General features: G+C 38.0%; 1 protein-coding gene across 1 annotated transcript; it reads left to right on the forward strand.

Moving 5' to 3' along the window:
* The first annotated feature begins 443 nt into the window (after window positions 1-443).
* On the forward strand, window positions 444-13,330 carry LOC120624493 (chondroitin sulfate synthase 2). Its single transcript, XM_039891076.1, has 11 exons — window positions 444-887; window positions 1,350-1,700; window positions 2,381-2,532; window positions 3,664-3,807; window positions 4,720-4,871; window positions 6,757-6,862; window positions 7,535-7,717; window positions 9,325-9,543; window positions 10,659-10,982; window positions 12,246-12,429; window positions 12,792-13,330. The coding sequence occupies exons 1-11, from the start codon at window positions 623-625 to the stop codon at window positions 13,094-13,096; spliced, it is 2,385 nt and encodes a 794-aa protein (XP_039747010.1). The 5' UTR covers window positions 444-622; the 3' UTR covers window positions 13,097-13,330.
* Window positions 13,331-13,766: the final 436 nt, after the last annotated feature.

A 13,766-nucleotide genomic window follows, 5' to 3' on the forward strand; every position in this document is an offset into this window, starting at 1 on the left:
ATAACCTAAAATAAAGCTAACAAAGAAGATTAAGTTAGCTAAGTTTCCAGATAATTCAGGATGAAAATAATATGTGCATTTGGGTCCTCAGAACAATGAGTAGGTGGATCTCATTGTGATATTAAGTAAGTTTTTATTTGTTTAAAACATTTCAAAGCAAAAATCAATTTACCACATCGATATGAAAGTCTGCGTTTCATACAATTTTTTTATGTTTGTTTCGAATACATTTCGGTTCAACATTACACACCGATGTTTTTTATTGACAGTAAATATCGTCAAATTATTAACTTCACCATAGCAATATTCATTATTTATTATTTAGATGCTACTTCCTTTATAATAACAAAACGCTTTCTAAACGTAAACGTCAAATTCAAAGTCACATTTGACAAATGCGATTTATGCCAATGTCAAAATTCAAAGTCAAACAATTTGGCGTACTCTTGCGTCCACAACAAATCCCGCAATCGAATTTAAAACTTTTTCAACATATTTCTATATCAATTAATTACGCTTATCTTCAAAATCTACAACAATTGCTTATCAAAATTACAAGCGTAATCTGATCGCATGGACATGTTTATTTGATAGATTCAAATTAGTCTGTTAAGTTGTGAAAATGTTGTCGCGATACGTGGTGTCGCAAGTGAAACATAATTCCTACTTCCTGGTGGGTCTAGGGATAGGACTATGGCTTGCTTTGGCGACTGTGCCATTAGAGGAAGAGGTGGTGGCCTGTGACACGGTTACTCTTGCAGCTCCAGATGAGTATGAGCCCCAGCGTGAGGAGCGGCCGCTGGGATCGAGGGGCCAGCCCGGACGTAGCGTCCAAAGACCACGGTATTACAGTACTGAGCTGGGCATGCGGAGTGGGCTGCTTACAGGTAAAAACTACAATATGAACCAGTTTATCGCTCAGAAAACCAGTAAACCTCATACATTTTGACATGTTGGCAGACATTTTGAACCTAAAGCAAAGAAGTAACATGAAAAATTTAATTAATATCTAGGACACTGTAAAGTATTCATTTTATAAGCTAGAAATAAACTTAAAATATTAGTTATTACTTTTACCATGCATGAAAATAAAATATGTAAGCATCTGAAATAAATAATTATACAAAAACGGGAATGGTCTCTACGCACGATTACAGAATATAGCTTTTTCAGGAATATAAAAAGAATATTTGAAAATTTTAGTATTGTATGTTACAGTTTTTTAATGAAAAGGATTACTTAATTAAAATTAAGTGTTTTCTATACCATATTTCAAAATAAAAATAGTTTTCTGAAATTTACTAGTGTCCTGTTGTATGTGATTCTACCTCTTAACATTTATTTTCTAGGTGTTCTCAGCTCTGAGGAAGTACTTGAAACCCGAGCAGCTGCTCTTAACCGCACAGCAGCACGACTACAGCCTGCCCTGCGTTTCTTCATTACCGCCAGTGCATTGCAGGAAGCTCCAGGACGTGCCAATGTGGTCGGTTTCACAGATACCAGAGAAATGCTCAAACCATTCCATGCACTCAAATATTTAGCTGATAACTACTTGGAAGAGTATGATTTCTTCTTTCTTGTGTCAGATATGTCATTTGTGAACTCTCGACGCTTGACGGAACTGGTGTCTAAACTGAGTGTTAGTCAAGACATCTACATGGGGACTATTGCTGATGATGATACACAGTATTGTACATTAGGTACACTCTTTTTATAATAACTTCTAAATTAAGAAATATTTAAATAAGCTAGAGTAAATTCTTTCTTCTTCTAGTAAAATAAATTATAGTAAAATACTATAACTACTTCTAGTAAAATAAATTATAGAATTTACTTTAGCTTATTTCTCTATTTTTTTTTGCAACTTGTATTATTTACTTTAGAAATTTATGGATTGGCTAAGCAAGTAATTTGTAACTTAGTTTTATATTATAACTGCATGCATAATCATAAATGCTTTTTCACAATTTTTTCAAACATTCAAATTGAAATGAATGTACTTATAGTAAATTATTTATTTCATAGTAAATTATTTATTTTATTTTAAACTAGATGTGCTAGTAGATGGGCTTCGCCCGCGTAATTTTCGGAGGCAGCGTACTGCTACATAGTCCACACGTATAGTTATATATGAGATTTTAATTGTTTTTCACAAACATTTTTTTATCTTACATAATTTTTTTTTTTCAATGAAAAGTATACTATATTATTTCTTATACCTCCAAGAATAGTTTTCACGTGAAAGCGTAACAAACAAACTTACAGTCACATTTATAATATTAGGAGGGATAAGCAATCTCTTAGTTGCTTTTTTTTTTTTTTTTAAATTAATCAATTTATTTCCGCAAGTTGTGTAACACCCATATATTGTTTGTATCAGAGGGTGGGATATTGTTGTCAAACTCTGTGCTGCGGGCAATACATGGAGAATTGGACTGGTGTGTGAGGAACTCATACTCTCCACATCATCATGAGAACCTTGGTCGCTGTGTATTGCATGCCGCCCATTTATCCTGTGTCAGCCAAGTACAAGTAAGTATCTTTGCATCTAACTAAACTTCTTCTGACATACTTTAGCAAATTGCTACTCAAAGGCTAATAGACAAACCAACACAGCGATCTATTGCTAAACTAAAGGTTTTGGTAGGGTGCCGCACAACCCATCCCGTACCCACGGAGTTGGCTTTATACTACTTTGGGTAAAGTGCTAAAGATACAGAGTTCTAGTTGGTAGGTATTTCTTAAACAGAATATTATTATAATAAAATTCCTTTCATTTTTGAACAACGCATATCTAGAAACAAATGTTTTTATCAGATATAATTTTACAAGAACATGAAAGGGAAAATTGAACTATTATTATCACTAACAATTACCATTTAACATTCATTGTAGTTATATCAAGGCCACACAAAATACCAACTATTATCCAGAAAAAAAAAACTTGCCCTCCGCCTCCGCAGATTTAACCAAGTAGGTCTTGATTTAAAATAATACTATTTTTACTTTCTGGGCTATTATTATCTCAATGTCGAAACTTCAAAATTTAATTTATTTTATTACGATTGGAATACCATATCGCTCGACGTTTTTTTTCTTGGCATTTCTGGCGAATTCTAGTAGGTCTTGGTTAAAAAAACGTACCTTAGTACCCCCTGGCGCAACGCTGAGCGCAGAGGTTTTATGTGGGAGAGGCCCCGGGTTCGATCCCATCATGGGGCAATTTGAGAATTAATATGTGATCTGGTGGAGGGCTTTACAACCCTAGCATACTCCCTAACTACTAGATTGCAGTCAAGCTACCTTGTAGTAAAATAGAAAAAAAAGTTCGAATTTTTTTCCGGTCTTGGCTGGGTGGAGGTTTTGGCCGTGGCTTGTTACCACCCAACCAACAAAAGACGTGCCGCAAAGCGATTTAGCATTCCACTACGATTTTGCGTGGAAACCGGGTTAACATTAATATCCCCTAACAAGTTAGCCGGTTACCATCTTAGACTGCAACATCACATAACGCCAGGTGAGATTGCAATCAAAGGCTAACTTGTAGTGAAATAAAAATAAATTGCCGTTTAAACTTTGGAACCACATCCCCAATGATTATGCTTCAAAAAAAAATCAACAAAAAAAGCCAATAAGTTACTTATAATTGCCTTATGTTTGCAGGGCGAAAGCTATGTATCAGTACATGTGAACACGGCAGGCAACGGTGTGGGAGGAATACTAACGCCGGCGCTCGCAGACGCAGTAGTAGTACAACCAGCCATTGAGCCAAGTCACTTTCATCAGCTACTTGCGTACATCTCACGGGTATGTTATTCATTATGCCCAGAATGTTTACAGTGATAACATAAACTGATGAAAACGTTTATGGGATAAAAAACGTATATGGTAGTGAGTGTTAATATATCCAGAACAGACTAAATAGACTAATTACTTTTCATTTATTTCAAGTAGGGCCAGTTTATAAGCACTTTTGAAACGCCAAGTCAGTCTGTTTGTGTGACTCTACAACCGGTTCGGAAGGCTGATTCCCCCGAAAACAGCCCGCAAGAAACCCAGCAGATTGCTGTTTTTCAACATCATTTTACAGTTTACAATGAAAAAATATGTATATAATAAATTTTCTGCCTGGCCAGAGATCAATCGTATTAAAAACATTCGGCTGCAGATATATTTATTAATTTCTTCTTACACCACAACACTACCAACTAGCTTAGCATCTCAATGAAGACTGATTCCCTCTCTTTTAAGAAACCAAAATGAAATTTAAAAGAGTATTCATTTTGATTAATCACATTATTTTATCATAATTACCGGAAGTCAAAATTGAGCTACTAAGGATTTAAAAATATGAAAATCGTTAAAAATCTCTTTGAAAATCTACAAGTTAAATTAAACATATTTTTACGGAAGTTTGAACAATATTTATAATTTTAAACTAAATTTTTAACAATCAGTACTTTTATTTTTAACAACTTACGTAATGTTTCAAAAATTTCAATAAAATTAACATCTTATTTTAATAAAAGCTAACAATCGTATAGTAACCACGATTTATTTAAGGTGTTTTAACACATTGTTTAAGTAGAATCTAGAAGTAGTAGAGAAATAACTCACTGGAGAATATACAAACTCGCATTTCATATTCACTCTGGGTGGTTATACGTATGTGTGTGTGTGAATTAAGTGTATTTTGAATCAAGTTTTTCGATCATTTAGGTATACCTAGAACGAGCTCAAATAAGCATAACTCGTCAAAGAGGGCAGGCTACGTGGAGCGCGCGGCGTCATCCACGTGGCTACCGCAATGCGTCATGGCCCGCTGCTCTTCGAGATGACGCGGGACTCGCCGCACCCAGACCGCCTTCAAGGTTAAAACAAAAAAATAACTTAAGTACAGAATGGAATCTCTCTTTAGAATTCTCGCTCTTATGGTCGCGATCGCGTGTTATAAGCACTTACATCCCCTCCCATATAAATCACTCCATCCGACATCCCAGCCATCTCATAGTCGCGGCTTCTTTTTACTGGCCTACCCGTTGTCACTTCCGGTATTTTTAGCGCCACTCTGAAAAAGAGGAGGCCTTTACGACCAGTTGATTAGACTACTACTGACCATGCTCCCTATCAGGACACCAGGCGAAGACCAGGTCCCCGATTTCTGAAGTCATCCGGACTTACACTACGGACTCGGAAACGTGCGGACTAATTACCGTCCGAAACCCCGTCGGCGTCGCTCCAATCGACGCCTAAGCCGTGGTTCGGGCTCACGACGATCCCTACGCTTCTTCGAGCCCTAGGTTTCAAACTCTTTCTGGCATGGCCTCATTCCGAGGCTCAACAACAAGCCCTCGTTACATTGTTAAAATCATTATGTGATCAAATTAGAAATGAGGAGATCCGCAGAAGAACGAGAGTTCCCGACATAGCTCAGCGAGTCGCGAAGCTGAAGTGTCAATGGGTCGACCCCCAACGAGGTGGACACATAGGGTTAATCAGAAACAAAATCTGAAAAAAAAAAAACATAAATAACAAATCTATAAACCGACCTGTAGCACTTCGAGATGACCCTTAACTTTGCGCACCCAAAACACCTTCAGGGGAAAACTATAAGAAATTTCTCTTGGCCTTGCCCGCAAAGCCATGGATGGCCGGGCCGTTACCTAAAATATTACTACCATGTAACAACTAAAATAATTACTATAAAAGCAAAAATGTGTTGGTATTTCTTTCACGCAGCAACGGAGCAACAGATCGTCGTCGATCGTGATATTCCGCAATAGTTAAAAAGCCATGTGTACAAAATCGAGGTGCAAATGCATTTTTATATTGCGGAATGGGTTTAGCCTTAAGCGTGACTTTTTGCTAAACAATCGCAAGACGGTAGGCTATTATTATGACATGACAAACGTGGTCAAGGTCACGATATATATTTATAGTATTTTTAAATTTATAACGAGCAAGCGAGGTAATTTCCTGATCTTAAGTGCGTCACCCACGAACGACCAAAGGAACTGCCCATGTGTCAACTGAGACATTATTCGTACCACTTAAAAAATCCTATAATTAACCTTGTAGAAACACCCCAGATGGAAGCTTGTTCCGTAATGTGCCAGTGGTTGGCAAAAATAGTCTGGTATAATGGTGAGTCGAAGAATGTCAGTCCTCCAGGTTAGGAGGCACTAGATCAAAGAACTTTTTTTTATTAGTTATAATCATTGACCAAGACCAAGACCAAGCCCGATGGTCCTACTTATGGTAAGTCGCCTATAAACGGAGCAAAACTTCGCAGGGCATGTAAGGCACAGATTTTACAAAGTGCCGCGCTGTGTCTACCTTAGGCGTAGGTGTTAAACCTCATTACCACCACGCCTGTTATAACAACAGCAAAAAAGTATTTCGGACTTGGTCCACAGTAATGCCTCTTGGCAGCAGAAACAGGCAAGATGAGTACGTAAATTAAAACTCAACTCAAACTCTTAACAACATTCTATCATTATTTTTATATTATATGAAAACAAAAAAAACAAAATATCTTTATTCATGTAGGCCTATCACAGGCACTTATGAAGCGTTCATACATACATGTTTATATAATTGTTCGCCAACTTAAACCTAAAGAAAGCTACGAGGGTTCCAAACGCGCCCTGGTCTAAGAAACTTAGCCGGGTAAATTTTTTTTATGTTGAAATCACTATATATATTATTATATCATTAAGTTAATTAATTTGTTTATTGAACCCATATTATTGTAAGGTTTGACCACTTGCGCTGGACACGATTCAACGCGACCCACGCCTTCATGCCGGACGATCATCGCGTAGTGGCACCTCTCACCAGTGCGTACAAAGAGGCAGTTCATGTGAGTAGCAAATAATTTCTTACTTATAATTTCTTACGTAAAGTCGTTATAAGCACTCGTTATTCATTTAAGTTAATAATTATAGAGACAACTCTTGAAAACATTTTAAATGTAAAAGTTTACGAATGTGTCTTGCAAAAAATAATAAATAAATATACTTCGACAAAACACACATCGCCATCTAGCCCCAAAGTAAGCGTAGCTTGTGTTATGGGTACTAAGATGACTGATGAATATTTTTATGAATAATATACATAAATACTTAGAATATACATATAAACAGCCAGACACTGGAAAACATTCATGCTCATCACACAAACCTTTTCCAGTAGTGGGAATCGAACCCAACGCCTAGGACTCAGAAAACAGGGTAGCTGCCTACTGTGCCAGTAGGCCGTCAAATATTTGTATGGACTGTAATATCTGTTACATGTACATTTATATGTTTAAGTCTATGAGTATATTTAAAAATTATATTCGTTGAAAATCGACTGATACCAATTGACCTTCTATAGAGATTTTTCTTCAAATTTCTTTGAATCGTAGTTGTTACGTTATAATAGCGAGTTAGCAAGTTATAAGATATTATCTTCTTAAAAATTTTAAAATATTTTCATAAGTTTTTATAGTTTAATATTTTATAGTCATAGTGTTTGCAATTTGTATTCTTAGTTAATCCTTGAAGAGGTTAGCGCTTGGGCAGCTAATAGATGGAGTGCAGTGGCAGACGCAGAAGAAACGGGCGTTGTGAGCAAAATATCACCTAAAGATATCACCCTGGAAGAGGGCGCTTGGTGCTGGGAGCCCCCGGTGGCCTTGCGGTATAGGCTGCTACTACGGCTGCCTACGCGACAGGTAATGCCTAACCAAGTAACGCCTTATCTAAGGCAAATCCTAGGCATTCATTTAACCGTTCACCAATTGTTATGAAACATAATTAGAGTTAATGAAACATTTTTTTTCCTATAGATATCGCCTAAATCATTGAGCATTCGATAGATGCCTAGGTTTTAGGTTAGGTTTAAGGGCTTCAATTAGGAAATGAAAGTTCCAACTCACTGATGTGTTCTCAATAGATTTGGCATTTAAGTTCACCGTCTGCAGATATTGTCTGTCTACAACGATGTGTTTTGCGGTGGTGAGCCGCCATTCCATTTCATTTTGGACTCCTAAGGTACATGAGTCCTCCGAACTCTGATTGGTACAATTAGATGCAGAAAGAAGTTTTATCCCCACTACCTGAATTGCGGGTATCAGATTCATTTATTTCAGTTTTGGTATAGGCTAAAGTTTGCATGGGATAAAAATACTTATCGGAAATAAGCATGATCGCGAAGTAAGCAGGTACTGTTATCAATCAATCGATAACCTATAACTTAGCCCTTTAGTCCACTGTTGGACTAAAGCCATTTAGTACACTGCTGGACTAAAGGGCTCTCCTGACTAGATTTGCCCATAATAACTAAGGGTGAGTAGAAGGGATGCAACTGTCCGTTCTCGAAGGAAGGGTGGTGACAACTGTTATACTCGGCACGCATTTATAGAAGTAATACACAAAAAATATACTTATAGTGACGCAACGCCATTTTAAAGTTACATCGTCTATTATAAAAATTAAGCTTAATTTGCTATACTCCGCGAAAAGCAGGAGAATCTGTATGGTGTAATTTATAATTTCTTCAATCCTTATACTCCACACCAAACAGATCTTCGGCCTCTACGCGCGTTTCGCTCCGAAACCGGAGCATCCTCAGGAGATGTTGACTTTACAATCAATAATTGTTCAAAGGATTAAAGAAATTATAATTTACACCATACAGATTCTCACGCTTTTCGCGGAGTATAGCAAATTAAGCTTAATTTTTATAATATATCATGGATTTCCGCAAAGTTCCGCCTGCTTCTATCATAGTTACATCATCTATAATAAATAATAAATAAATATACTACGACAATACACACATCGCCCTCTAGCCCCAATGTAAGCGTAGCTTGTGTTATGAGTATGATGACCGATCAATATTTTGATAAATAATATACATAAATACTAATAATACACCCAGACACTGATAAACATTCATGTTCATCACACAAACAATTTTCCAGTTGTGGGAATCGAACCCACGGCGTTAGACCCAGAAAGCAGGGTCTCTGCCCAATGCGCCAATCGACCGTCAAAATAGTTACATCGTCCATTTGATCTATGTTCACATATACCGATACCTCATCATATGAACGCATTACCGGCCCACTATAGGGCGCGGGTCTCTTCGCATAATGAGCAGGTGTTACTGCGGATTGGTGGACTTCACACAGCTCTGAGAACCAAAACCTCAATAAGACAATATTGTCAATATTCTGATACGGCCGTTCAAACACGCACGGTCTGGAACGCGTTATTCCATCGGTCGAACAGTAATGATTTATTTTAGTCTCAGCAACTAGTGTTACATTTTGACTAGGCTGATGGCACGGCGAATCCTCGCGGTGCATTGGTCCAAGTGGAAGCCGCTAGAGCGCTAGGTGCGGCCAGACTCGCGCCTGCTCGCTACGTGACAGAGAGCGCACGCGTCACGCTCTTACTTCCTCTGCCCTTGGAGCACGCGGCGATGGCGAGCGAGTTCCTTCAAAGATACAACACTGTGTGCCTGCAGAAAGACACTAATACTGATCTCATTATTGTGAGTATATTAAGCTTAACATCAGACATAGACAAGGAAGGTTGCGTTCCTGTAAGTTGCATGGAAACCGATTAGGGGCGTGGTTTTAATAGAACTGTACTACCCTCCTAACAGGTTAGCCTGCTAGCATCTTAGACTGCATCATCACTAACCATGGAGTTAGATTGTAGTTGAATTAAAATATATATATATATATATATGGGACTAACATGACTGATGAATATTTTTTTATGAATAATATACATAAATAATTATAATATACAGATAAACACCCAGACACTGAAAAACATTCATGTTCATCACACAAACATTTTCCAGCTGTGGGAATCGAACCCGCGGCCTTGGACTCAGAAAGCAGGGTCGCTGCCCACTGCGCCAGTCGGCCGTCATAAAAGCTGGCCTTCTTATCAATGTGTGTGTATCGGCTATGGTAAACGTTTTGAAGATTAAAGAAATGAATAGCGACGTATCACGCGACCAATGAATTAAACTAACAATAGAAAATCTTAAGAGTTAGTTGTCAACACTTAGTTCCCGAGGGAAAACTGAAAATTGTTTACGAGCTAAGCCGCGGGCGGACAGCTATGAAATTTGATATTCATGTCACCTATGTTATGGAAAAGGACGTGTACTTTCTATACCGATCTCTCAAATAGTTCCTGTGGTAAGATTCAAAATTGTTAACGAGCGCAGCATTAGACCCAATTCTGAAGTCCACGTAGACGTAGTCGCGGTCAGAAGCTAGTAACACAATAATTTTTATTATGTTTTCGTAAGATACTTGCTTAAAGTCATATTAATATATAGCCAATAATTTTTCCTTAATGACATCATCCAAAGTGATATGGAAAACATGATGATGCGTATGTCAGTTTTCTCATAGTGTGAGATTTTCTATTACCGGGTACTTATTTGATCGTGTGAAAGTTGACAACGATTTATATGGAATCGAAAGAGCGTCATCCAGTTACAATACAGGAAAACCGTAAACGATCGATGATCGACCGTAAAGGTCTATCTTCAGATCGTATGCTGTCCAAGCTGCAAAACTTTTCTTTGGTAATATGTATCTTTACTAGAAGCGTAATTCAAGAATTAACATGAATTTTCATCAGGTAATAGTCCCAAGAATCGAAATGCCAAAAAATGTGGACAATTCAACACTGCAAGCGATACACAAAACGGATAACTCGACACTGCATGTAATGCGAAATACAGTGAAGAACTTCACGGAGAAGTACCGCAACGCTCAGATAAATATTTTCGAGGCACCAGACGTCGCTGTGCCTTGGGGGGAGGGGCGTATATGGAGTGAGACGGAGATACAGAAACATGCGGCGCGGGTAGCCTTAACTACCGCCCTGCCGAAGTTACAGCGCGATGCATTGTTATTGCTGTCCATCCCTTATATGGAGTTCACTGAGGACTTTCTTAATAGAGTAAGTATATATTTTTGGAAACTAAAACTTGGAATTCTTACATCCGTCCGCTTATTAAAAACATCGCACAAAGACACTGGTGCAATAATTTAATAATAATAATATACTACGACAGTACACAAAATGCACTCTAGCCCCAAAGTAAGCGTATAGCCTGTATTATGGGTACTAAGATAACTGATAAATATTTTTATGTACTTAAATATAAATACTTATAATATACATATAAACACCCAGACACTGAAAAACATTCATGTTCATCACATGAACATTATCCAGTTGTGGGAATCGAACCCACGGCCATGGACTCAGAAAGCAGGGTCGCTGCCCACTGCGCCAGTCGACTGTCAGTTGTTAATTTGTGGAAGTAATAAAGGTCGTTTAGGAATCCCAGCCATCATGGTGTTGTTATTTATATTTATATTGCAAATAACTGCTACCTCTTTTTTATATTCTCTAAACAACCAGGACTATATTTTAGCATGATCCTATAACAGTCCACTGCTAGATTAATGGTCGCCCCTAATGGAGAGGGCAGACGGGTTTTTTTTATTCCACTACAAGTTAGCCCTTCACTGCAATCTCACCTAGGGGTTAGTAATGATGCCGTCTAATATGGTAGCGGGCTAACCTGTTAGATAGTATCGTAGTTAGACCCTATTGGTGACCCTATTGGTAATTTGGTAAAAGGTGGTCGCTAGCCACGGCCAAAGTCTCCCACGAGATGTTTGGTGTTGGCAGTAGATGGTAGTAACACGGTATAGTAGTAATACAGGGGACGCTACTGCTTGTTCCACGTTATGTTCCCCTAGTCGCCAAGTACCAACGACATTCGCGGGAATAGGATGGGATGTACAACGTGTAAATAAAAAAAAAACAAAAACTTACTTCACATGCCTCTAAAACTTAACTGTGAAACCGAAACGCTAAAACTTTTTGAGTAAACCTCTGCAATAGTTGTTACTAAAAGAAATCAGATACAGCCCTAACATCTTATGCAAATGAAACTCAAGTGACTCCTGTCACTATATTAGGTACTCGTTGCGTAGCGTAGGTAGCGTGTCGGTCTTTTATCTTCAATAGGGTTGCCATACATAAACACATTGAATGTTTTGAACTAGTTTGTATGAAAAAAATATGCTTCTTTCGATTTCATATTTTTACAGGGTGATTTCTTATGAAATATCCTTATGTACCCTTCAACAGTATTTCGTAATTCACTTATACGATGTATAGTAATTATTTGATGATCTTCTTGTCTAGGTCCGGATGAACACAATACGTGGGGAGCAATGGTTCCTGCCGCTGCCGTTTGCACGGTTCGCGCAGTTCGCGAATCCCCTATTCGTGGACGCGGCTGGTGCCAAACCAACACAGAACACGGGTCGGTTCCCGACGTTAGCCGCGCCTCTTGTCATATCCTTCTACAGGCAGGATTACATCGCAGGTGACTAACATACTGTGTAATAGCCTATTTCCCCTGCTATCTTACCGAAATTTTCTATTAGCAATTACGGTTGTGACCAACTAAAATTAAAAGATTGCTAATCCAGTCACAAATAAATGAGATACATTTTATTATTTACCGCCAGCGTCAAAACGCTGTGCGAGCGATTAGCAACTTATCATTTAAATTACTGAATATAAATAATGGATCATCAAACCACATGGTCTGCCATTTGAAGCATGCGGAAAAATGTCCGGTTGTGTGAATTACGAGTCAGTTTATTATCTTCTGGGACGAACGAAAACCCTGTAATTTCCTCTACCATCTTAATGTCAACCATTTTAAACTCTCTGTTATTCCAGGCTTAGAGTCGTGGCGCACAAACGGCGGAGCCAAGGATGTGGAAGCTGCAGATATTCTGGCCGCATCCCCTTTGCGATGCATCCGCGCGCCCGAGCCTGCTTTCCTGGTACCGCCGCGGGCCGCACCTTGCACCCCCTGCAACTCGATAGCACCCCCTCACAATGCAACCACAGATCCAACAAGCGAAGCGCAGTCTGCGTGTTTGTTCAGAGAACGAGATCGCGGCTTCCCCGACCTCCAGCTGGGCGCAAGGCATGCTCTAGCTAAACTTTTGCTACAGACGCAAGCAGATCTCGACTCATAGAAGCCTATTAGATGTAAAAGTCGTATTCGACTACGTTAGCATAATATTTTACAGTAAAGCATACTAATAAACTATTAGACGTAAGAGTTACCTTCGAGTATTACCTAAGTGAAATCGAAAATATTGCCAAAATAAATTTATTTTTTAACAACCCGTTTTTATTATTTTTTCTGGCTCTTAGTTTCAAATTTCTTTTATCTAAGTTGTTGCGAGATAATGAGATTGTAGAGAGTAAAATTTATTTTCAATAAATAAAATTGCAGAATCTAGTGATACGCCATGACAGGTAAAACTGCGAACTCAAAATTATGACGTTGTCTTTATAAACATAATTTTGTACCGCTTGAACTTCAAAAATATCAGCGTATATCAAGTATTTCGTGATTTTAAACTCTTAGATGCCAAGTATTTTGATAACAATACCAAAATCAATAATCTTTAGATATGGAACAGGGACTTAAAGTGCTAATCTTAAATTAACAAACTTAGTTTAAAAAAGAAAGATCTGTATAGGTACTGCTTTAATCTATGATCAACAGAAGTAAAATGTATGTCATTAAATATAGCTAGACTTCGTTTCAACATAAGGCTACACAATCACAATGTCTTTATTATAACGCATAGATTGGCCATTTTACTAATAAAACATATTCTATCATTATCCAATTGA

Source organism: Pararge aegeria, chromosome 1 (assembly GCF_905163445.1).
Source record: "Pararge aegeria chromosome 1, ilParAegt1.1, whole genome shotgun sequence".
In the NCBI taxonomy this organism is placed as follows: Eukaryota; Metazoa; Arthropoda; class Insecta; order Lepidoptera; family Nymphalidae; genus Pararge; species Pararge aegeria.

Coding starts and splice junctions, on each gene's coding strand:
- LOC120624493 (XM_039891076.1), top strand. CDS start 623: ATGTTGTCGCGATACGTGGTGTCGCAAGTGAAACATAATTCCTACTTC. Junction 2,533..3,663: donor CCTGTGTCAGCCAAGTACAA/GTAAGTATCTTT, acceptor TTATGTTTGCAG/GGCGAAAGCTATGTATCAGT. Junction 12,430..12,791: donor CAGGCAGGATTACATCGCAG/GTGACTAACATA, acceptor CTGTTATTCCAG/GCTTAGAGTCGTGGCGCACA.